The 26,623-nt window shown below is 27.5% G+C and overlaps 1 protein-coding gene across 4 annotated transcripts in view; it reads left to right on the top strand.

Moving 5' to 3' along the window:
• LOC107451801 (protein CBFA2T1) overlaps nucleotides 1-26,623 on the top strand; it is an 87,517-nt gene that overhangs the window by 8,785 nt on the left and 52,109 nt on the right. For 2 of the 4 annotated variants that reach the window (XM_016068021.3, XM_016068022.3), the window contains exon 2: nucleotides 16,182-16,277. In XM_016068021.3, the coding sequence (XP_015923507.1) occupies nucleotides 16,182-16,277 (96 nt within the window). Of the gene's footprint in view, nucleotides 1-16,181; nucleotides 16,278-18,852; nucleotides 19,042-26,623 lie in introns of those variants that run through there. The other 2 variants (XM_071182295.1, XM_016068026.3) reach the window with 1 other exon arrangement.

Here is a 26,623-nt window from a genome sequence, read left to right as displayed (position 1 = left end):
TTTGTAAAGGGACAGAATATTTAATTAAATGCAAAAAAAATTAAGTTATATAATAGAAATATTCCTAATTAACGTTCAGAGTAGTATGTATAAGTATGTGATTTTTACCAATTATATCGTAATTTCAAATGCAAGAATTTAAAATAATATTCTCATACTAATAAAAAAATTTCTGCATTCAAATATAACATTCTGTATGCAAGTATAACATTTTTGGTTTATTATCTAATGAGATGGTAAAAATAGTAATAACTAATAATTAGGGTTAAAATAAACGAACACTTTCCCGTGTATAAATTATAATCCCCTCCTGGAAATGTGCAAAAGAATTACTACCTCACCATAACTACCTATTTCTCAGTTTATCGTTCTTTTAGTAATGCAAAATAATTTTGGATTTCTTTGCTAACTAGCTGGTAAATATAACTAGAACAAAACGTTGGATGGTTTAAAACGAACAAAACCTTTCTGAAAATATATACTGATCTTTAAAAAAAATGAGCGTAATGTAAAATTACCCCTGCATCAAAGTTTAACGATTTATTAGAAAACTCTCTATGTACTTCATACGTCTCCTTGGTGCACATATTTTATAAAATAACATGATATGTTTCTAACACTTATTACAGAATGGAAAAAAAGTTGCTGCGATGTATGAAAATTATCTATTTAGTAGGTCAAACAAATTTTAAATGTTTTTATAGTTTAGAGATATATCTTGTGAAGAGAATTCTGAATCTTTTGTTCCCTCCCCACAAAACAGAGCACTTAAGGATTTTGGTCAACTTCTTCAAATTCAGTTTTAAAATTCGTAACAATCGCCTATTTTAAATCTCTGACACAGAATTTTTTTACATACATACATTTATAACTTACTTTTCATACTTTTTTCATTATTATGTATTAATTTAGATCAAAATAAATGAAAAATATTAAAGTTAGCATTGTAATAGTTCATGCTTATGAAATGCAGCATAAAACACCTGTGTCTTTTTTCTGCATTAAAGGTAAACTCTTCCAAACACGGCTGACTTCCCAATAATAATTTTTTTCTAATTGGCACTTATTTACAGTTATTTAGATCTAAGAGAAACAGTCGCTAGTATTTACAAAATCAATTATTGATAAAATTTTAAATATGAATGAAAAAAATAAAACTACTTTTTTTTCTGATTTTATATTTTAGTACAAATGTAATTCCTATAATCTAACAGATATTTTTTAACTACTAGACTGTTTTTATAGTTAAAAAATAAAAAAATATATTTTGTCTTGTAATTAGAGAGTCAGTAAAATATGTGTAAAAGAGACACCGGTGTCCCATTGCGTCAAAGGTTTATAGTGGAAGTACCTTTAATTTCTGTGTTATCTTCTATATAGTCATCATCTTCCTCGTTGACGCATAATTTCACTGTTTTTTTGATATACAAAAGAAATCTTGACTAGTACGAAAAAGTATAATAAAAAACTACTAGTAAAATCTATTTATAAATCATAAATAAAAAAAATTGAAATTAAATTGTTTTATTTTTTAAGGAAAGTTGAAACTTCTCAAAATTTATTTAAAGGTGTTGTTTTAATTTCAAAATTAATCATTTGAACGGAAAAAAAATTATCTTCTATTAAATTTCAGTGATTACTCAAAAGCAATATTTCTAAAATATAAATTTATATTTATAAAATATGAATTAAAAAATTTAAATTTAATGTTTTATTTTTTTTTTGAAATAAACTGAAACTTCTCAAAATTTATTAAAAGGTGATGTTTTAGTTTCTAAATTAATCAATTGAACGGGAAAAAAATTCTTCAATTAAAAATTGCAATGTTTACTCAAAAGCAATATTTATAAAATATGAATTAAGAAACTTAAACTTAATATTTTAATTTTTCAAAGTAAACTGAAACTTCTCAAAATTTATTTAAATGTAATGTTTTAGTTTCCAAATTAATCACTGGAAAGAAAAAAATGTCTCTGCAATTAAATTTCAATGTTTACCCATAAGCAATATTTCTTCCCAAACAAACTTTGAATACTTTAATGATTTTTCTCAGCACATCATCACATTTGACAAATGCGAAAAACTTACGTCCAACAAACAAGTTTTCTTTGAAAATCAAAAAAGAAAGAGTTAAGTAATGGCTCAAAAAAAGAGCACGCGCAGTTGCCTCAACAACTAATTGCAGCTGGCAATTTACAAAAAAAAAAAAATCTTATATAACTTTCCTTCCTAGTTTGTCATCCGCAGGTGCCAATTTTTTGAAAATAAAAATGAAGTATGGAAAAAAGTTTACGCTATCAAAATCTCTTGCAGAAACTATCGTAAACTGTGCTTTTTTTTTTTATACAAAATAGTTGGTACTATCATATAAAAAAAACTGCTATTGCTCATAAAAAGTAACCTTTTTATAGACTTATAAACTCGTTATCAACTTCGAAATTCGAGCTTCATTTAACTTTCCCTGCAAACATTAAAAGTAATTCGTAAATAATAAATAGATTCTGGCGTCGAGGGGTAGAACTTTGGCGAGAAAAAAATATCACCTCTTTAAATTGGCATACAAAACTTATCCTTATCGAAGAAACAGATTTTGTAGCGGATATTAATTGACAGAGTGGTGGCAACAACAGATGCAGTTTATGGCGCGAGTTTATAATTGATCAAAACTTTTTTTTTTTCGCGTTGTAAAAAAAATATGGCTAAGGAATTTTATAAAGTTGTAATTTTTTTGCTATTTTATTTTTTTAAAAACAAAGAAGGAAAACAGCTTGGTAGTTTAATTCATTTCTCAGATTAATTTTTTCCCCTCCATCCAGACCCTCCATCTCCCTCTATCATACACATAAAAATCAAATGTTTTTCTGAGGCAAAAATGCTAAAACTCTTTTTTCTTTTGCCAGTGGCAATCAGTTAATCCAAATTTTTAACGAACAGTGTATTTTATTGTTTATATTTCACTGTCTGTTTTCCACCAAGAAAATTTTATGACTTAAATTTGTGAATGCAAATTATTCGACCAATGAATTGCAACAACAATAAATTGAATTAGGCTTAACAGCAAATTCACATGTCATCCAAATGTGACACAGATGTATTTTTTGGTGGTTATGGACTGCAACTCCTTGTCAGCAAAAACAAGCAAATCACAATCTCATCCTTCTATGCTTTCGAAAGATTTTTTTTAAATGTAATTTTCCCAGAACTCTAATTATTCCCTTGCAATTTACAAGGATTAGGTGAGTATAGTTATTACCACTATGAAAATTAAACATTAATTCACTAGTATATAACACATGCTAATTTGATTCAATCCTGAGGTACCTTTTGATAGATGAAGGTTGGCATTGTCTAAAAGTCTTCCCCACATTGAAGACCCAGACGCCATATAAACGCGCAACCTTCTGATTGTGGCAGTATCAGTCTTCCCTACAGTTATGCATTTCTTTATATTTTCTTCCTAAGGATCAGGACAAATAAACAAAAGCATTTTAGCTTTAATAAAATTTTAAGTCCATTGCCTAGAATGAATAATGCCAAGAATTAATAATCTTTCGTATCTCATCGACAAGTAATAGAAGAAACAACAATAAATAAATAAATAATCAAGTGTAACCTAACTTCTCTTCGACTCGATAGAGATGTAACATAGCAAAGGGTAAAATGTATTAAAATTATACAAAAGAGGTTAACTTTTTCTAAATAGTTTACTTTTTAAATACACTTTTGCACACTTTTTGAATTCAATAAAGCCTTGACTGGGTCTCTACGAGTTGCTGGTAATTCTGGATCAAATTATGGTAAAATAGTACCGGTACGTTTTACCGTAAAATCCATTTTTACTGGAACATGCTAGGGAACAAAAAAAATCTGATATGCCGTCATCTTTAGAGTAATAATTATCGTAAAATTACTGAATCACTCTAATTAAATAAATACTAGTGGGCTGCGCCCCTGCTCCGCTAACGCTCGCCAATCCCCAAAAATTGCTACGCAATCTTATATGGTTTGCTTCGCAAACCAAGCTCGCTTTGCTCGCTTCTAACTTAGGTGCATTGCAAATGTACAAAATTCTAAGAATTCTAAACAATCATTCAAATCCATATAACAACTTTTCTTTTAAAAAAAAATTGCATCTTTTTAGTAAGTACTAAGTCATTAAAATAAATTTGAATTCAAATAAATGACATGTAATTCGTTAAACATTGAATAACTAATAACAATAATAAAACAAATAAATTCGTGATATAAATCAAAAATCGTCAAATAAATCCGTAATACAGATCTATCGACAAAGACTACTCACTTCTGCCTAGCTTAATAGTATGAGATTGCCGCAGCTGAATTGAATAACCTGATAGGGTGAATTTCGGAAGAAATCATATTTAGTGAGAATGCTCTCTCTGGTTATTTCAGTTTCCGTTTTTAAGAGCGCTATATGTTGAGCCACCTCTGCTAGATTTGGCATGTGACATTTTTAGCGGCAATCATTGGTCGATTTTCCAGCGTTGCTATTCGGGGAGCTGTAATGAGGCTTTTTTTTTGTCGCCGTGTAAGAGAAATATATATATAGATTACTGTAAAAATTACAGTGAAAATGGATTTTATATATGTATAATGGATATGCGACCAAAGTTTCGAGACTTAATTTGATCTGGAATTTTTTACAATGTAGGGCGGTTGTTGCAAATGAGACGATGTTTGAAGAACGTCTTTTTCCATTTAGTAAGAGACTGATTGATATTAAGACTGATGATAAGATTTATATGACGGATGGCTTTTGGGCTTCATTCCACTAATGCTCAATAGAATTGAGATCAGAGAGTTGTTGGGACGAAAGCAAAATGTAGACTTCATCAAGTCTCTGAAACCAATCATTTGCAATACAACGCTTAATCCTTTTGAGTGCATTTATCGACTTCCGAATAAATCATCTGGATTACTGAAAGCACTTGATAGACCACTAGGTGAGATATTGTCTTTTGACAAACATGGCCACGGAAGAAAGGTTCTTAAACATGCCATCACTACTCTAGCCTTCTCTCGGGGCAGCACTTGGACGGAATAGCTCGTTTGCGTAAAGCTGTCTGGAGACCTAGCAATATATTGGCTTTGTATGAAGAGTTTTACATAAATAATGTTTAAAATTATAAGAGGTGATTTCCGAACTAAACAACTATCGTCATACAATATAGAATCTGAAAGCAAAGGTCGAATCTTGAGAAAGCAATCTCCTTCGTGAAAATGTAAAATAGATACATTAAAGATGAATAAAAAGAATCCTTTTTTCTTTTTTTTTCCAATACCCACCTGGGCAATGACCTTTTTTCAATACAGGCATCTGAAGGTCAGATTTGTTGGCCACTCTTTCAGGGGCACCATATTAGGTAAGCCAACGTTGCTCCCGCAGTAAGGACTGATAGTACAGAAAATGAAAGAACATCCATGCCTTGCCCGGGATTCGAACCCAGAACTTTTCTGATGCAAGGCCAGTTCCCTGACCCCCACACAGTCCGATCTGCAGAAAAAGAATCTTTATTATTGAAAAATTACCAACGATTACCAAATGCAGTACAAGATTCAGATCAGCTATAGAGAATATTAGGCAAACATTTTAATATTCCCGAGTCTACCACGAACGTCTGCAGCTGGAACTCGAATTCGATGGAGTTGTGTTTCATGGAATGGCCTGTTGGAATAGCTTATTGTAAAGTTTTACCGCATCTATGGGATTACTGTTTACAGCCCTATATATGTTTCAGGATCGAGGGATAAAATTGCCCCTTGTAGCCACTGTGTAAATTTATGGACCCTAACTCAAACTGCCTTGCGACACCGTAACGTGTAAAGGTTTTTAGCAAAATTTTTACCATCACAATTTTAAGCATTGTTTTTAATGAAGTGGATTTCTTTACTAAATCTCTTTTTTTACTTACGCTTGTGGTAAAAATTATTTAAAATATATCATTCATTTTTCAATCTTATTCAATTTTAATCATTGAAACAGAATTAATGAAGTGTTATGAAACGACAAATAGTATAAAAAAATATTTACTACTGAAATAATAGTTGATGCTAGCAGTGAATGCCTACATTTACTTTGCTCAATGTTTTTTAACTCACTTTTTTATGCATTGAGTAACTTATTTTGAAAAGTTTTCATGTGTTTCTTATTATTTTGTTCAAGGTACTTTCCGTGTTTGATCATGATTTTCAAGTGTTGTTATATAATTTTTTTCTTATTTTTGAATAAAACTTTGTGTGTGTTCCTTTGACACTTAAAGCAGACAATTTTCATTCCCTTGTATTGTACTTCTCTACTTAGATATACAAATTTTCTTATTTATTTTTTTAGTCGTTATGAATATTAAAGTTAATTTATTTATCTTAATTTAAGGCATAATTTTATTTAATTTTCAACTGTACAGATTTTTTTCTTTTGTATAAAAATGCATTCATATGAAATTTATGTTTTTATTGTAATGCGTGAAGGCACTCTAACGACAGAAAAAATTATTATATTTTAGAACATTTTCTCGTTGAAATAAGTTCACACAAATTAATTAAAACAAGTTCACTATTCTACAAATATTCCTTTATTGCACATCTAGCGAACTATAAAAAGTATTTTTTTAGTGTGATATAAATCTTAATTCCAGCTAAGCAGTTTTTCATTGATGCAGAATATGGAGTATACCAAAAGCACCCGCAATGAAGGAAAAACTAAATTTGTTTTAATTCTACATGTACCGATGGAAATTTCTAGGAAAAAGTCGTTAAATAACAGTTATTCAATTGTTTTTTTTTTTTACCGTGTTCACATAAAATAGCCAAATAACCACAAATAAAATGGTATTTAAACTGTCAATAGTAAGAAAAACAGTTTATAAACTGCTTTCACCTAATACTGTTAAACAACCAAAATTTTGTTCCACTTTATGAAGACACTTAATTCCCTGCAGCTTGGTACATATTATAACCTAGATAGGTAGTCTGTAAATACTAGGGTCTCCATCGTCGACATTAAAATACTTGATAAAACACAACTCAACCACAACCTAACTCCAATCTCCATTACCTAACGAAAAGTCTAGCTTCAGTGTTCAGTTAAATTTCTTTTTGATTTTTTTGAAAACCATGCTAGCTGTAAAAGGTTAAAATACCATATAGTTTTGTAATCATGATTTCTTAACCATACTTATTGTAAATGGTTTTAAAGGCATAAAAGCAAAAAATATTCTTTACTGTAAGCTTTGCTGTTAATAGAATGGACAGACTGCTGCCGGTCATTTCACCATAATTTTAGAAAGAAAAATCTAACACTATAAGAATAGCTACAAAAATATGTATTATTTTTTGAAGAAATATAAGATTCTTACTTTCAAAATCTACAGAAAAAACTACAAAAAAATATCAGTAAATTGTTTAGAACAAAAACTAGGTACTAAAATAAAACAATCCAACGTATTTCTATACTGAATGTAATTTTAAATGTATATATATATTTATCGATGAATATAATGACAATGATGTATATGATGACACAATTTCTTAGAATTTTGTACAACATATAATTTTTTTAGTGTTGATATTTACTAAAAACTTGTTATATAACTGTAAATAATATAAAAAATGTTAAAAATTAATTTTAAACAAATTTCTTTACACGTTATTTATCCTTTTAAAATCCAGTTATTTTGACTGCTTTTGGGCAATATAGGTATATACTAAGCTTCAGTCATTCTAGTGTTAACTAAGTCTTGACCGCAATTTTTGAAAGACTTAAGAATTATTTACTAGTACTAAAACGACTTAAAAATATAGTTGAAAATAACATGTATGAAGTATTTGAAAAATCGTGATAAAATTATAATTATGATCAGGGCTCGAAAAAACTCAGAAATTTTACCAGTCCCCGAGGACGGCTTGTCCAACAATATTCCCGTCCTCCTTTGAAACTAACCCGTAGCTTCTAAAGAAATAAAAATGTGATTTTCTTTTATTTATTACAAACATTTATATAAATTGCACAATGAATTAGTAGTTACTAGGATTACATTATACAGTAGTTAGAGAAAAGCTTGGTTACTAGTAGTAATCTAGTATTTCCTTTATGAAATAATTTATTTCTTTTATGAAATAATTTAAATGACAAAGGTCAAGACTGGAAAATGGCCGTCCACGCGAACGTCGGATTTGAGAAATTCGTTGTCCGCGGGAATTTTTTGACCGCCGAGGGCGGTAGGACGGGCGGTTTTTCGAGCCCTGATTATGATAAACTATCACTCTTCGCGATAAAATTGAAGTTATGATAAACTTTCAGTCTTAAAATGAATACATCGCCATCACTTTAATATAACTAAAGCCTTCATCATTTAATCAAATTAAAAGAATTAATAATTACTGATGCCATTTCAGAATTATAGTAATATAAAATATGAATGGAGTTACGAAAAAAAAATCTCATTTGGCCATATTGATTTTCACACTAACATGAGAACCAATACCAAAGGACACCACTTCAATATCACTAATCTCTCCTAACCCACCGTTTTTCATTTTAATACCAAAGACGAGCATATTAAAGATTCATCAAGAGGAGAATCACGCTAAATTACCCCCCCCCCTTATTGCTTGATGTGCAGAAATGGCAAACGATTCATAGAAAAAGTTGGGGCTGAGCGGAGAAGCAAACTGCTGAGGTACAGAATGTAGGTACACGTGGTTAACACCACAGCTGCAGACCCCATCTGTGATGCGTTGCTATGGTAACGGATCACAGATGGCATGTAACAACCGTTATATTCCTACAAGGCTTCGTTAGTGAGTATAGAATTTCCAGGAATCTGGAATATTATGATAGAAGCTGTTGCTATAGATAATTGTTGTTCCGAATAGATTTCCTAATTGTTTCAAGGTTTTTTATTAGCTCTATTATAGATCTGTTCTTATTGTAACTATTTTTGAATTTTTATGTTTTTTAAAAGAAATTAAATCAGCATTAAATTTTTTTAATGTGTAAAAATGTTTTAATAGATACATAGAATAAATTCATTTATTTGTAGTACATTGAGAAAAATTTCGAATTATTGAACCATAATATTGTATTTCTTAATGTTAATTATACGATGTTGGGACCCAGCTTGAACGAAAACAGAGTTCAATATTTATTTGATATTTATTTATTAAGGTTATGGCAAATTTATACCATGTTATTAAGGTTCAACTTGGAAACAATATTTGAAAGTTTACTCCTTTGTTTTTACATTAATATAATTATTTAACAGAATTAATTTTTTCTGTGATTCTATAAGATTCTATTGTTAGTCTCAAGAAGTAGAACATTAAAAATTATATTTTGTTTACCATATAAACCAATTGGAATGTAAGTTTTATTGCAATAATTGATGTATCATATAAAGAAACAATATAAACTTCAACTTCCCATATATATAAATAAGCCCGATATAATTGTTTGCAATTACTCAAAATCAATTTTGCATCTATATAAAATTATATGCCCGCATAAAAATTTTGCAAAGCATATATTGCTTCCAATTTTATTTTGAAGAGAAGGTTAAGTGAAAGCATAAATTATTTATGAAAATTGTGTTAAAGATCATATAGAAATATTTTTAATGATTCAGAATATTGTGATAGAAGTTGTTGCGATTGGTATTAGTTAATTCTGATAATAAGATTAAAACTCAACTATTTAAAGTTTTCCATTTTCTTCAGGGGGTTTTTTGTCTCTTCATACTTTCTAAAAATTAAGCCACGAGTCATTCAAATTTGTTGTTTTACCAGGAATATCTGGGTATAAAATGAAGCCAAACAACTGATATGTTTTCATTTCATTTTTCTTTATAAACTTTATTTAAGCTCCTTGTCTATAAATGCGTTCTAAAAATTTAGTTCTTTTAATTTATTGCTCTATCAGAAATGTAAGCTGAACTTCGATTAAAATATTTCCAATTAGGAATGCCGGAACAAAGATCAAAGTCCAACAATTTAAACTTTTCCATTTTTTTCTTGTGTATAATTGCTTTCTAAAATTTGAGTTCTGGGTCATTTATAAATTTATTGTTCTACCAGGAATATCTGAACGAAAAATAAGGCTCAACAATTGAAATGTTTCCATTTTATTTTTACTTAAAAGTTTTCATCATTTAGGTTCCTTACCAATAATTGCTTTCTAAGAATTGAGTAAAAAAAATTATTGTTCTATCAGAAATGTAAGCTAAACTTCGATTAAAATATTTCCAATTAGGAATGCCGGAACAAAGATCAAAGTCCAACAATTTAAACTTTTCCCTTTTTTTTTTCTTGTGTATTCATGCTTTCTAAAATTTGAGTCCTGGGTCATTTAAATTTATTGTTCTACCAGGAATATCTGAACGAAAAATAAGGCTCGACAATTGAAATGTTTCCATTTTATTGTTATTTTAAAATTTTCATTATTTAGGTTCTTTATGAATAAATGCTTTCTAAGAATTGAGTAAAAAAAAATGTATTGTTCGATCAGAAATGTAAGCTAAACTTCTGTTGAAATATTTCCAATTTATTTCCCTTCATTTTTCTGAGAAAAATGAAACATTGTGAGTTCACCCTTTCGCAATCTACATCAAATTTAACTCATCGATGAAAATTTTCATCCTAATCGATACAGCAACGCCTGTCGTCTATCGATTTCTCTCACTTCGTTTTATCACCTGCCAGTTTGAATTGACTACAGCTGAATTTTTCCCTGTCACCCAGCAGGGAATCAAATTGGGGGAGGTAGAACAAAAATAACGATGAACACTCTTTTTTTTTTATGTGCAGATTCGATTTTAGGGTGGGAGTAAAATCCCTCCGAACAGATGAAAGTAAAGAACATATGTTCTATTTCCTACGATACCCCCGCCACCCCACCCCATTACCCTGAGCGTGTTTCTTGTCATTGTAATAATGGTGTGTCCTATTTTATTTCAAATGACTAAAGAAATCTTCATTCTATCCACTTTCCTTTCGCTCAAGACCCCTTTCTAAAACTGTTGACTTAGACAGAATGATCTTTTCTCTGAACTTTTTGTAAGGGATATGTTCTATAGAACAAATGGCTTCTCAATCTGGTTGAAAGGGGGCCTACATTTTGTGAATTAGTTTTATTTGCATGCTATATTAAACAATTTTGTTTGACACAATTGCTGGAGGTAAAAGATTTTTTTGATTTTAAATAGTAGAAGTATAACGTGGCATAGATTAAGGTCGAAGATTTACAGAGATGTAAACAGTTAACTTATAAGACCGCATTAGTACTTAATTTTGTCTATACTTTCTATACATTTTTTATTTTCTACATTTGTCTGTAATCTCAGAAAAATTGGTTTAGTTATAAACTATTAGATTGGTGAATTTAACATGGTTTTCCGAAGCTCTGTCGCCAAGGAAAACATTTTGTTGAAAAAGAGCATGAAATAAAAGAAGTAAAAAGTAATCAAACATACCGGCGTATAGAAAAATGCTGTTTAGGTTTAAAAGTACAATAATTAAACAGTTAACAAAATTTGCGAAGAGGTAAAATATTTAAAGTTGTGCTTATAGCTTGAATCGATTAAAATAAAATTAAAAAATATATATTTGATCGAAAAATCGAAGAAGAAGAAAAATTTTTAAGTAAGTAAAATATTACTGCTGCCACCGAAAGAACAGATCTATCTAGAAATTTAAAAATAAATTTTACAATTCTATCTATTATGAATTGTTTTTAGATGTGGGGTAAAGTTGCTATATGGTTAGGCTCAGCTAAGTGTTGTATGATAGGGATATTTGTTTACTTCTTTAGTAAGTATCTAAGGCTCTACATTTTAAAAAGAAATAGTTAAAAACCAATTTACTAGTTGTATTACATCCCCACACAGTAATTTTAAAACTGAAAACAAAATCTCTTTTAAATTTTATTTTTTGAAGAGAAGAATGATGGGGGGGGGAAATAACCATGTATAAAAGACGTATTATACGATTGAAATTACTAAAATAAAATACCAGAACTTAGTAAGCATATTTAAAGATAAAGATGAGTTTTCACGCAAATTTCCGCCTTCATGTGGCAGGTTTTTCATGGAAAACAAAACGATTTTCTTAAAATAACTAAGTTAAGTAGAAATACTTGTTTGCTATCAATGGTAAAAGCACTCTAAATTACCACTATGGTAAACTAAAAAACGATGAAAGTTTTTTTTTTAATTTTTTTTTTTTTTTTTTTTTTTTTTTTTTTTTTTTTTTTTTTGCTCTTTGATTAAATTGTAAAGAGTTTAGCAAAATATACTGTATCCGAAATGAAACCTAATTTTGATAGCCATTAACATTAACATTTTAACTTTTAATTTAATAATACGAAAGAAAAAAAAATTATTTTTATTTCTAAAACGGTATTTACATAGGTTTTTTAGTGTATCTTATACTAATTTTAGAACTATACCCAATTTACCCCTGAGGTAAAGTGGGTATATCAAAACATGTTCTTTTAAATGCATTACTGTAAGAAAACAATCAAACAAAATAGATTAAGCATGTTTGATGTTTAATCTATATGAATTCAATGCTTAAAAATGCATGAAAATTTTCAGTAACATTAATTTATGATATGATTTTAGAGCCTTCTTTAAAAAAAGCTTGATTTTATATCCACTTTACCTCATCTGATCCTATTATTCGAAAAAAGCATCATTTTATATGACTACGGAACCTTTGAAAAACAGCCTTAACCATAATATCGTGCATATTTGTCTGAATAAGTTGTACTATATTTTCGTTTAAGTTTAGTAATATTTCATGCAATCAATAGTACGATAATACTGTTTAATTTGTCATCTTATTAAAAATGATAAGATGTTAAATCGAACTATATTTTTTTGCGAAAACCAAACCATAGCATTATATAATCATATTTAAAATATTTCAATTTGTATGATAGCATAATTTAATTTGTTACCTTATTGCAGTTGAACACTACATTAAAAATATTTATACTTTACAGTTTAATACTACATTAAAATGTTTCGGTTAAAGCTGCAAAGTCGTTTAAAGTTATGCTCGTTATAATTTGAAAGTTGTAAATTGAAGTTTTTAACTTCAAATCCCAACAGCAAATCACAACTTCATGAACTGAAAATAGTTTTTAATATTATATATAATTTCATTGTATATCCCCCATAATAATGCACTTATTATGCATGAGGTATCTATCAATGATAATCTTTTTAGGGGACTTATCTTGTATTACATAGTTTTTAAATTGAACAAAATTATTAAATAATTCTTTTAAATACAATTTTAAAAAAATTACTTGTTGACATTCTTTTATGCATTATTATATCGGATGACAATAATCGTAGTTATTGAAACTACGAAAATTGTTAGAGCTGCTCAAGAGCTTTAATCATCAAGTGTAAATTGTGATAGTTCTTTTCCGTAAACTTTAAACTATCCTGGTATGTTATTTAATTTTTTTAAAAATTTTCAATTGCTTTTAAATTACAAATATATTAAAATAATGCTCAGCTTTGTAATACGATATTAAATAATCTCATATTTCAGATGCTTTTTTTCCCATTTACCCTTTGTTCAATATGATACATGAAACATCCTGTTACATGTACAATAATTTCTAAATATTATATGTACAATGCAAACTAATATAAAAAATCTAACATCTTGAATAACTTTTAAATCCAGTAATTAAATATACGATTTTTTTTAAATTCTATTCCTCAGCTATTCGACCGATTTCGTTTAAATTTTGTGCTTTTGTGATAGAAATAAAATGGCGTAAAACATCCTTACAATTAGAAATGCTTTCGAATATTTTTAAATGAAATAATAGTAAAAATAAATTAGCTATAAGAATTGTTTTTCTTATGGAATTATCTTCGGAAATTTATAATTGTGTACTAAACCTTTTCGATTCGCTTATAAAGTTCTCGCAAAAAGTTAAATCAGCATTAAGCAGTCCAAACTATCAATCACTCTTCTGACCTAACTAATGGGACCGCATTTTCCTGATTTGCGGTTACTCCCCTATTTTGAGGGCAAGGAAACGAAATCCGTCGAAGAAATAAAAGGTATGTTTATTCAACGAAAGTACGTTTTTGTGTCTGATTTCCTAATTAAAAATATCTTCTGCACTAACTAGTTAACCTATTTGAGAAAGCCTCTTTAAAACAATAATATTGAGTCTTAGTACGTGAAGGTCGGATCACTGAATCAAAAGTTATTCAGTGTTTCGTTTTTTCTTCTTTTTTGCGCAATTTTACATTATGTTTAAACATTTCATTGCACAATAAGTTCCATCTGCTAAATTAGAAGAAATATTCTCATCATCTAAATCTCAAAAACTCTCTCTATGGTTAATAATCCAAAACGGTTTTACTTTTAAACATTTTTCACATGTAACACGATGCTTAATACATTACAAGTTCAATGTTTTCAGTACGTCATATGCACAATATGTTCAACACGTCATGCGTATAATATGTTCAATTTATTATTTTAAATTTAAGAGAAATATGCTAATAATCCAAATTTATAAATTCTTTCTGTGATTAGTAACCTAAAACAGTTTTACTTCCCTCTTCTCTTATGACAATTGTTCCCTACTTTTTCCCTAACGGGGGGAGTTTTTTTAGGCTTTCAAAAAAAAAATACCAACCGGTTTTGGAACAGGCTAGAAAAATATATAGTTCATGGGATAGTTCCATTGAGTTCTAAACCATCTTAAAAGTAAGTCAACTTTTACTCTCAGTCCTCATAGAACGGCGTTCGTTAGTTTTAGTTTTTATAAAGTAATAAATTTACAATAATAATGTGAAAACAGCCTTCTTTTAAATGGAAAACATTGAATTTGTAAGGTATGTATTTCTTGGATTTTTTTTTTTTTTTACAATTTCATATTGTTGGTTTAAAAATCTGTAATGATGTATTCATAAATTATTTCCGATTTTATTTATTTATCTGTTTATTTATGTTAAAGTTCTTCTTTTTTTTCTCATTCGAAATTTGCTTAAGAGGCTTATATTTCTAATAAAATACTGTGAAACGTATTTAAGTTATAGTTGAAATTATTGTTAAGTTATAATCGATATAGAATACAATTTTTTATCTTGTTTATTTATTTCATTTTATTTTTATGTTTCATCAAATGAAAATTGCGTGCTTAAGTGCTCTTATATATCTATAATGATACTGAAACGTGTATTTATACTGTATTCGAATCTTATATGGTATTCAAACTTATTCTCAACTTGGTTTATTTATTCATTCTTTCCATCAATAGAGGCATTCATAAAAAGCCAAAAAATATGCACATTAAAAAAAATTGTAATGTGTATTTATGCTAAAATTACCATATATTACCATTTATGATAAAAATAAGATACAATTTAAATATTTTATTTGTTGAAAATATGCTTTCGTGTCATTATATTTTATTCCCTAAAAATATATTTAGTTACCTTATAAAATATTTCAAATTCAGTGATATATTTAAGAATTCAATTGTAGCAATTCAATTGCATAAGTTTTAAAAACATCATAAAAGTTTAATAGAATAGAGATTTATGGTGTTCGAAAATTGAAAACGAAAAATGAAATAAAAAGAAGTTTTATAATGTATAATAAAGCTTTTGAATGCATTAGAATGCATACAATAATCGAATTTTTTTTTAATTTTAAATTCTAATGCACAAAAATAAAAAAAAACAATGAAACATTAAATAAAAGAAGTCTTAATGTATAAAAAAAACTTGAGACTGTATTAAATTAAGTTGAGGTCACTGAGCTGTCATTGAGAGGTATCCTTTTGAAGCCTACCAAAATTTAGATAAATGGGTGAAGCAACTTTCTGAAGTGTAAAGGCGGTCCATGCGCAATGCTGATGATCATCATTATAGTGGAGCCAAAATCTTTATGACTCACGTGGACAACGACAGAATGTTGCGAGAATGATTTACTTTCGATGTATCACCAGAAATCGCTAAATAAAACATCTTATTGCATTACATGTCTTTAAACACAATAACTTATAATTTCGCTTAATATATAACTGTATTATATGTTTTTGAAATTACTAATTGTTGTATTAAATTCTTGTCGATAATAATAACTATATTTTGCAATGTTTTCATATTTTCTTTTATTTTCAGATTCAGGTTTTGAAAAAAGTAATTTAAACAAACTGAAAGACCTTGTCGGACGAGCTATTCACATCATTTTAAAGATTACAAGCATGCAGTTAACAAGTAATTTTTTTCTTATTTTTTATTCCTCAAATGCATAAATTATAAGCTTAATAATTAGCTTATTTTTTAATTTCTAATTTCTTAAAGATTTAATAATAATAGATTTCTAATTCCATCTTATTTTCTTGGTATACAGCTTTAAAAAGGAAAAAAAAAATTTATGTAATTATACAAAAACAATTAAAAAAAATTCTCAATACATCTATTTATTTTATATTCCCTTTTAAAGTTTTTTTCATTTAAAATTTTTAAGCAAAAAGGGAAACAAAAAAATATTTCAAACAGTTTTTTTTTTACGTTATGTGCAAAATTTTATAAGTCACGAAAGTGGATATTTTTTAATTGAATTGATATCCTTTCAGCTTTATGTCTTATTTTATATTGGCCTCAAATTTGAAATAGAAAGGAATAAAATAATTAAATGTAGCTTTACTTTGGCTTCATAAATTTAGTATATGTTCAAAGACTAAAGCATAAACTTTAAGTCTCTTTTTTTCCAAAAGTAAAAGACATTTTTTAAATTGACGTCCAAGAATTTATATAACACAAAAAAGCGTGTTTTTTTTCTAACTGAAATTAAATTTATTTATTCACTTCAATTTCAATGTCTTATTATTTTTATGTCTTAATTTCATTGTGAAGTAAAAATAAATTATTTTACTTTAGCTTCTCAAAGATAGTATATGTGTAAATTAAAAAGGATGAACATTAGTTTTTCTATAATAAATTTTATTTATTAAAAAAAGAAAGCAAAATACAGTTTTTTATTGATGTCCAAAAACTTAACTGATCAAAGATTTTTTTTTAATTGAAATAATATCCTTTCAATTTTAATTTTCACATATGCCATAAATTTAAAATAGATGAATAAGATGGTGAAAAAATGCTTTACTTTGGTTTCATGAATTCAGTGCATGTGCAAATATTAAAACATAAACATTATTTAAACTTTTTTTTTTCAATATAAATTGTTCATGAAGGTAAAACACGAAAAAAATATTTTATATCCGAGAGTTTATATGATACAAAAAGTAGATTTTTTTTCTTATTAAATTGATACTTATTTATTCCCTTCAATTTCAATGTCTTATTTTATTTGTCTCAAATTTATTATGAAGTAGAAAAACATTGCTTTTCCTTATAAATATAGTATGAGCGCAAATAAAAAAGAATTGAACAAAAATTTAATCAATTTTATAAAATTAAAAAAGAAAACAATAAAAACATTGAAAACAGACTTTTATATTGAGTCCGAAAGCTTATCTGACTTAAAACTATTTTATATTATCCCATCAATTTCAATGTCATGTTTTATTTATGTCTCAAAAATATTATAAAATAGAGAAAGATAGCCTCAACTTTAGTTGTATATATTTAGTATGCATGCAAATAACAAAAGTAACATTAAAGTAATCAGATTCTTTGAAAAAGTATTCCATCAGCAAGTGATGAGGAGGAGCAAGATGAATTGATGAATGAGGAACTAGGAGATCGAAACATTTTGGCGAGTTATCACTTTTTTGGCGAACTAACAATATTAAAAAAAGAAATTCAAAAAATATGTAAACATTAAACAATTTTTCAAAGTTTTATAACTTAAATTCTATTTCTGTTTACCAATCTATTATTTTTTAAGCTATCTTTACTGGTATTTCACACTTAATATTGATAATATTATTTTAATTTGATATTGAACTGACGGGGAGTAAAAATTGTTTTAGAATCAAGGTTTTTTATTCCTTATTTTATCTGCAGTCCTTTAAATTCGATTGCAGAAACAAACTTGTATTTATATTAACAGGTTAAAAATAATGCCATGTTAAGAAAGAAATATTTCTTTAAATTCTTAAAATATAAATTCTTCATAATAACTTCATTTAATTCTTTAATTTCTGAAAATCTAAATAACTTCAATAAAATCTTTTTCATTATTAATTTTCTCTTAGCAAAACATAATTAAAACTTTTGTAATATAACTCTTACATATCTATTTTTAAGGAAAGTAAATATTGACTAGCACATCAAAGCAAATTAAATTAAGGACGTTTTATTATTTATTATGAAATTTATTACGAAATATATTACGTATAAATCTATTCCTCAAAATGAAGAGTAATCGTAATTTAAAGAACTATAATTTTAGATACAAAATATTCGCTGTGTTTGAATCTCTATTTAAAAAGTATGGTGTATATTAACTAGCTAACGCATTATTTATCTTAAATGTAGCGTATGTATTGATTGTTAAATAATTTAGCAGTTTAGATTACTAAATGATAATCTTGACAATTGCGTCTTAAACGTTGAGCGTAAACCTAGATAACTCTAGATTCAAGAATTCAAGACTTGCTGTTCTTTTTTTCCACATTTAAGGAAAAAAACACAGTTTAAAAAAATATTTCGTATATTTAAATTATATTGTGCGGATATATCCTTAACGTTATATTTATGGTTCAGGTAAGTCTTGGGTGGCAGTCTCAATTTTAAAACGAGTTTTGAATATATTTTGGCGCTCGCCAAAGAGTCCCTAAAATGCCTGGAGCAACCCTTTGAAGTTGATCTTTTTCCATTCTCTAACAATCTTCCCGGAGAATGATTCAGGAAACATCACATGACTGACTCTTCCGTTCTTTGAAGGATTCTATATAATTTCTAGGCCATTAGTATTGGGTGATTTTGATCACGTGATTACGTTTCTTGTCACGTTTCTGCATCTGTTTTTAATGATTACTTTCCACCACGATTAAAATAAAAAGAGAATCAGGTAAATATTTCTTTTTATTTTAAAGATCATCTTTTTTTCAATTTTCATTCATATCTTATACAATTTTTAAAGGGAATAATTTAAAAGTGGCAGAAAATGTTTTTGGTTTTTTTCCCTTATAAGAAAAATAATTTTAAAAAGAAAACCTTATTTTTCATTTCTTAAACGTAGTTTAATTGCAGTTTAAATTCACAAACTTTTCTAATAAAATATTTCTATGATGACAGTTTTTTAAATATAAAAAATTAGGTTTAAAAATACCCGGTTAAATACATCAGTACGATGCTGCTGAAAAATTATTATTGTGAAAATTTGTATTTACTTCGTTCAAACTATTATTAACAAAATCAACAACTTAATATTTTCAATTAAGGGGATTTTTTATACTTTTTGTCTCATTTACAAAATAAAATATTTAAACGTGTGAAAAAAATTTAATTTTTGGGTTTAATTAATTTTTTATTCGACAAGGTACAATACTGTTTAAGAACTATTGAAAATGCATCAAAATATTTTTATTTAAATGCCAAACTTGAGTATTATTGTATAGACTTTTCAAATATTCCAACTTGATGTTTTAAAAATAAAGCTCAACTAAAAAATATTTTTCCCGTGTCTTTACTTAATGCTTTGAGAAAAAATTTACTTGAACAAAACATTGCCTTTGTAATAAAATCGTACTGTAATCAATTTTACGAAAGTTAACGTAACAACAAATAATAAGTTTTGTAACAGCATCAAAGTTTTATCTATTTCTTTATTTGATACTCTATAGTGGATTTAATTTCTCTATAATATAAACAAGTAAAACAAGTAACATATAATATTCTCTATAACATAATTTCTCTATATATAATATAAGATCTAACACAGCTTCACAGTGTTCCCAATGCATTCTTATTAGATAAGAAAATCTTATGATCGGAATCTTTACTGACAAAGAAGATTCAGAAATCTTAAGCTTTTATTGACACAAAATTAATGAAAGTTATAATTGTATTTACCTGTAAAGTAATTATTTATCACTTAGATATCGGTATTCAATGCCAGCCATTTAAAAAAAAATTATCGGTATTTTTATTGAAGAATATTAAATATATATGAATATTTATTGCTTATTTTGATACCGAAACTATTTAATACGCATTTGAGAAAAAATGTCAAATGTATATATTTAATATAAATTAAACTAAATACGATGAATGTTAGTGTTATCATCAATTTTTTTTTTGTAATTGCTCTATTTATATTAAATTTATTTTTGTCGTTTTAGTTATTTTAGTTGTATTTTTATTGGAATGGAAAGTGCGATTCTATGAATTTTCTAAGGCAAAGTATACGTTTTCCGAACTTTATTATTTTTTAAACTTCTGTGGGAAGTGATTTTTCCATCTATTTCTTGTGCAGCTATATACGGATAACTACAGGGGGAAAAACAATTAAGGGCTATATTTACATAACTATGGGCAACAGCAAAAGTTACTAAGGGATGAAAAAGAGCTAATACTGCACGGTGAAAAACATTCTGGTAAAATTACCTTACGATATGGATAAGACATTTCTGGTGAAAGAAAAAATTATACTTCTGGTTAATGAAATCAAAATATACGGCATTTAAACCATTCATTTGGCAATTTTGCAGTTAACGTTATAATGGTTTAATGGTTTTTTATCATAGCACATTTAGTAAAAAATACAAAATCGTAAAGTAAATTTAGCCAAATAAATGGTATTTATGCCATGCTCTAAAGTATCATGATAAAATTTTTGAGTTTAACCACATTTACCAAATTTCATCGCATATTTTTATATTATATTTTATTATTAATTTTACTAGAATCATTACCGAAGCTAAGAATTACCAGTAATAATCGAATTCGGTAATAAATTGAATTCTTCAAAATTCGATTTATCGGGAACTATACAACCGGTTTAGCTCAAATTTCGTATTACGCCATGTAAAATTATATCTTTTAAAATTAGGTAAAAAATTGTATACCTTACAATTCAAAATTTTTTCAAGTTATATTAAATAAAATGACAATAAATAATAAATGTTTACTAAAAATTCCTTTTTTGAATGGAGTTATTTTTGGACAAGTGAATTTTATAATGGTGCCAAAAAAATTTCTATGCTCTTAAGAAGTTCTTGTGACATGACGAAATACTCAAAAAGTTAAATTAACATTAAGAGGTCCAAACTATGGATCACTCCCCTGATGAACTATTCTGACCCCCAATATTTTGGGGGTCAAAAATCCGAACCCGTTGAAAAAAGTTAGGTTTATTCAAAGAGACTACGTTTATGAGTCTGAATTCGTAACTTAATATCGTCTGTACTAATTAATTAGCATATTTGAGGTTACAAGAAACCATTAAATCCTCGAACCATTAAATCTTACCATTAATTTAACCATTAATTTATCTCCCTCGAACCATTAAATCTTACAACGTGAAGATCCGATCAAAAGATCAAAAATTGTTCAAGGTTGTAGTTTTTTAATTTTTTTGTACTAAAAAAGGGCTGATACTGGAATTTTTTTTTCTGTCGTATGCGTTCTTGCATTCGCTAAATTGATGAATTCTCATCGAATTTATTCGCAGTTATGAACGCGGAAATTATAAATTCGGTTATCCATAGCCACTGAAGTTTTATGGCCAATTCTTTACAGTAGGTAAAATTTTAAAATCTCACCTATTTTTCTCTAAAATAAATTGGTGTTAACCAAATTAATTCTAGGAAATAAGCTAAATAAATTTATTTCATTAAATCAATCTTAATTCCAAAAGTATTGTAACATAAAATTACAAAAAAAAAGCCTGAAAAGGTTAACTTAGTCAAAATAACAATAGTAAAACAAAGTAACAACAGTGGTGTTCCTTAATAATATAATAAAATAATTCTCTATCACCACATTACTCAACATTTTATGATGCATTTACTGAAGTTTATTTTTTTATCCAATACGATAAATAATGACATTTTGTTTTTGATAAGTTGCATTTATTTTGATAAATTATATTCATATTTCGATAAGTTAAATTTATTTTGATGAGTTTTATTTATTTTTATAATATATTCCATGATAAAATTTTGTTTAATCAAAATATGTAAATGAAAAAATTAATACAAATAATTTAATTTTTGAAATTACAAAGACATACTACAAATAAACTTTTTGCACCATTGGTGAATAATCTATTTAACAAAAAGAAAATATTTAACTAGTTTTTATAGTAACCGTTTTTATAGTAAGCAAGTTTGTAGATAAAGCTGCAATGACAATCTAGCAATATGCAATAATTTTCAATGGAGCAATAATTTTATCCCACTAGAAGCACTAACCAAATATATGTTAAAAGTAGACGCGAGACTCTGCTTTACCTGCACGCCATTGGCGACCAAATATTTAAGGCGGGCAAGTAATTTTTGTCTTGTAAAATGTGTTTCAAATCTTACTACCCACCATATTTTCCAGAGTTAACATCTAAGTACAAACTCTGCGAGTAATATCAGGGAGACGTGGTGGCTCAGGGGATAGAGTTCTCGTCCTCCTAGTGAGGTGTGCAGGGATTTCTGCCCTCTTCTCGCACTGACATTAGCATTGACCACATCAGCACTGACTACAGTGCTGATGAAAAATATCTTTAGCAGTAGACGGATCATGGGTTAAAATCCCCTTGCTGGCATGCTAACAGTGGGAGATTTTCGTGGTTTTCCTATCCATGTAACACAAATACCGGGTAGTTCCATCCAAAAGTCCACCGAAAAGGCAAGTTTGTCCTAAAACTTGATACAGGAGTTCCATTGTCTTCTGGATTGGGATCAAAATTACAAGACTACGAGGTTGAACTTCGCTAGTCGTAGAATTGGATCGGCTGTTCAAGGCCAGTTATAAATTTATAATAAAATAATATCAGGACGCAACTTTGCAAAGTTTTGTGACCGCCGAGCTCAAAACTCGATAGCATGATTTTCACAGAATTTTTATTAGTGGACCTGACAAATGGTATTTTAGTTCCGAACGTCACTGGTATACAAACATGAAGAGAGCAAGTATGGGGATATTTCTGATAGTTTTCTTATTTTAATGTCTTCCAATGATATGAATATGCTATTGGAATCATTAAAACCGTAAGGCACCCTTATTTTAAATAAATAGAATTTTTTTTTTTTGCAATAATATGTTTCAATTTTTCTACTCCTTTTCATGGTGTTGGTCACGAAAAAGTTCTCATACTACGTTAACATGGTAAAAATTGTTCAATATTTAGTGCAAATAGTTGCGACCCTTAGAACTATAATTTTACGTCCTGTGTTAATAAAATAAATCATTTTGGGATAATTTTATTAATAAGGTTTATTGAATAAGGTTTAGTTTTGTGTTATAAATATATTCATTATAGAGAAAAAAAATATGATTGTGAAACAATCGTGAGGATAACCAAGCGGTTGCAAGAAAATCACGAAACCCCTTTAGTACTTCAAAGTATGCTCATAAAAATCTTCCTCATTTTACGTATTGCTTAATTACATGTTCTCTTTACCCAGTTTATATAGAAAACTTTGAGTGATAAATAGTTTTAAAAATTCAATTCTGTTCAAAGCAAAATTCAAATAAGATAAGAAATTCCTTAGGATGTTTAAGATATATGTATTTACTTTCTAAGAAAGTTTTAATTACAATAATGACCATCCAGGTCTTTTGAATTTTACTTGAGCAAAAAATGCATGCATCAGAATATTTAAAGTATGAACTTTTTATTTTTGTGCAACTTTTAAAGAGAAATGTTTACTTTAACAATTAGTACTGTTAAATGTTTTTTTTTTTTTTTTTTGCTGAAAAATATAACGCCTGTTTGAGTAATAAACAGTTCAAATGTAAAGATTTCCTTATAATACTGACTTTTAAAAAAAAATTAATTAAACAATAGTTTCTACAATTTTACCCTTTATATAGCCATTCATTTTTCGTAACTTCATTTAAAAACAATTTTGAGATTGAGAATTATTTATTAAGAGAAATTCCATTTATCTCATTTTAAATTTTTAAAACTTTTTTTTCGGGGGCAAAAGAGTGATCCACAAACGTGAATTTCTGTGCTTATATAAATTACCGTAAATATAAATTCTGTGTTTATAACTATAGATAAATCCTATTGTAAATTATCAAAAGAACAAAAGTATAATGCACAAGAGAAAATAGATCCCTAATATTGGCCCCTGCTTTTGACGTCACATTAATTTTTACTGTTACCCACATTTATGTAAAAAATAGCTCTTCGCTGTTTTTTTTTTTTTCTTTTCTTTTTTAATTTTTTTTTAAAGTTTGACGCTCGAATCATGGGTGGGAAAATATCTTTCAATCGAAATTTAAAAATTAACGAAGTTGGTGCGAGGTAAACTTCCGTCTCCCACGGCTTTATAAAGGGTTGAAATGCCTGTGAAACACACAATCAAAGTCGCTGTTTGCGAATAATTTAGATAACATACTAAGACGTTTCTGAATTTTTATAAGATGGCATAACCAAACTTAAAGGGGATGGACAGAAAATGCTCTTGAAATTTAACTTTGGATGATATTAATTTCGCGTAATTAATTTCATTTCATAAATTCGAAAATTCTGATTACTATATTTTATTTCCCGAATTAAGGAAAAAGTTTGTTTTTAATTGTATAAAATTTTGACACAATATTGTTCTTACATTAAATCGCATTTCCACGCATTTTACTACATAAAAATACTTTTCCAAAACTCTTTATTCTCTAATTGAACCTAAAACGCTGAAATACTATCGTTTATTACTTCGTTTAGTGAAGTATTTTAGGTTAGAAATTGGTAGTTAAAACTCTCTTTGCCTATTGCCAAATAATTATCAAATTATAAATCACAAAAAACTTCGATTTTTGCTTTAAATGAGTCACCAAGATCTAGCAAAGGTGGCAAAAATAAAAGGTTAATAATGCTTTTTATCTAATCAGGAACTTTAATCTTTGCATTTTAAAAAGCTGAAACTGACAAAATATAAATAATAAATCTATTCTATTTTCTTGAATAAACATTCTATTTTTTGAGCAATAAATTCAAAAAGTATTTTAAAGATAAAATTTTTAAATCGCTAAATTTGAACTGTACTGAAAAATCATTAGAAATTTACATTTTAAACGAAGATATGTTTTATTATTGTGCTTTTAAGTAATTTAAAAGGAATTTTTTAAACTATAATTCGATATCGCTAATTTAGCATTATTTATATTTTTTTTCGTCCAAACTTATAAAATTGTAAATTTATAACTCCACAATCAAAATGAAATAGACATAAAATTTTATTCATATTATTTTATTCACTAAAAAAACTGATTGCATAAAAAAAAATTCAGCCTTCACACTTCGGGTGTCTTCCTCGTAAATGACGTCATTTATTGAGCCGAAACTTCTTTAACGTCGCGGTTAAATTTTCCTTAATTAAGAACTATCAATGCAATCATAAAAATTATGAGTGATGGAAACTCAATCGCTGTTTTTATACATTTAAATGGTTGTTAAAAGTTATTCATATACAGTTAACAGTTGTTTATTTACATATAAATACATGATGTTAAATTTAGTAGTGAAACTGATAAAAATTGAAAGATTGATCGTTTTTTTGAATATTAAGAACATTATTTGTACTGTAAGCAGAGAAAAAAAAAATTATATGTATATATATATATGAGCAATTCTACAAGTAAACGCCAATTAGGCGGCCAAAAAAAAATTTTAAAAATTTTGGGGGGCACACTATTTCTACATGAATTTTCTTCTTTTTTACACCCTAAAAAGGCAAGAAAAAATCGTGAACATGAAACTTTTTCTTTGTGACATACTTTAAATGTGACATACTCTTTCTGACATACTCAAATAAATCTGAGCCATTTATTCAGATAAAACGATTTTTACATAAATATAATATTATTATACTCTCTAAAATGTATTTATAGAGATTTCATACTATAATATTATATTTTAGTATAAAAATTGGCGTTTATTTGTAGAATTGCTCATATCGTAGCTTTGAAACTAAACCGTGGTAACTCAAAAAAACAAGTTTTTCAGGAGAGCAATTTTTTAACTTTCCGCGCTAATGCTAATCGCGTCAATGCGATAACGATTTATCTGCTCTCTAAATTAATTTTATGGAACTATGAAGATAACACTTTGTTTCTCTAAAAGGGTGATTTTTTTTTTACTCAAAATGACCCAAATATCTCATTTTTCGATTTACTACGGTTAGTTTCAAGGCGACGATATGAGCAATTCTACAAATAAACGCAAATTAGGCGGCCAAACAAAAATTAAATGTTTTTTTTTGGGGGGGGGACATGCTATTTCTACATGAATTTTCTTCTTTTTTATACCCTAAAAAAGCAAGAAAAAATATTAAACATGAAATTTTTTCTTTGTGACATACTTTAAATGACAAAATACCAATTTTGAATTTTTCCCGATTTTTTCAATTTACGAACTTTGATTAAATTTTTTTATTTTTGTTTTTTATACTAAAATATAATCTTATAGTATGAAATCTCTATAAATACAT

The sequence above is a fragment of the Parasteatoda tepidariorum genome, chromosome 6 (genome assembly GCF_043381705.1).
Source record: "Parasteatoda tepidariorum isolate YZ-2023 chromosome 6, CAS_Ptep_4.0, whole genome shotgun sequence".
In the NCBI taxonomy this organism is placed as follows: Eukaryota; Metazoa; Arthropoda; class Arachnida; order Araneae; family Theridiidae; genus Parasteatoda; species Parasteatoda tepidariorum.
This window is presented reverse-complemented; position numbering and strand designations above follow the sequence as displayed.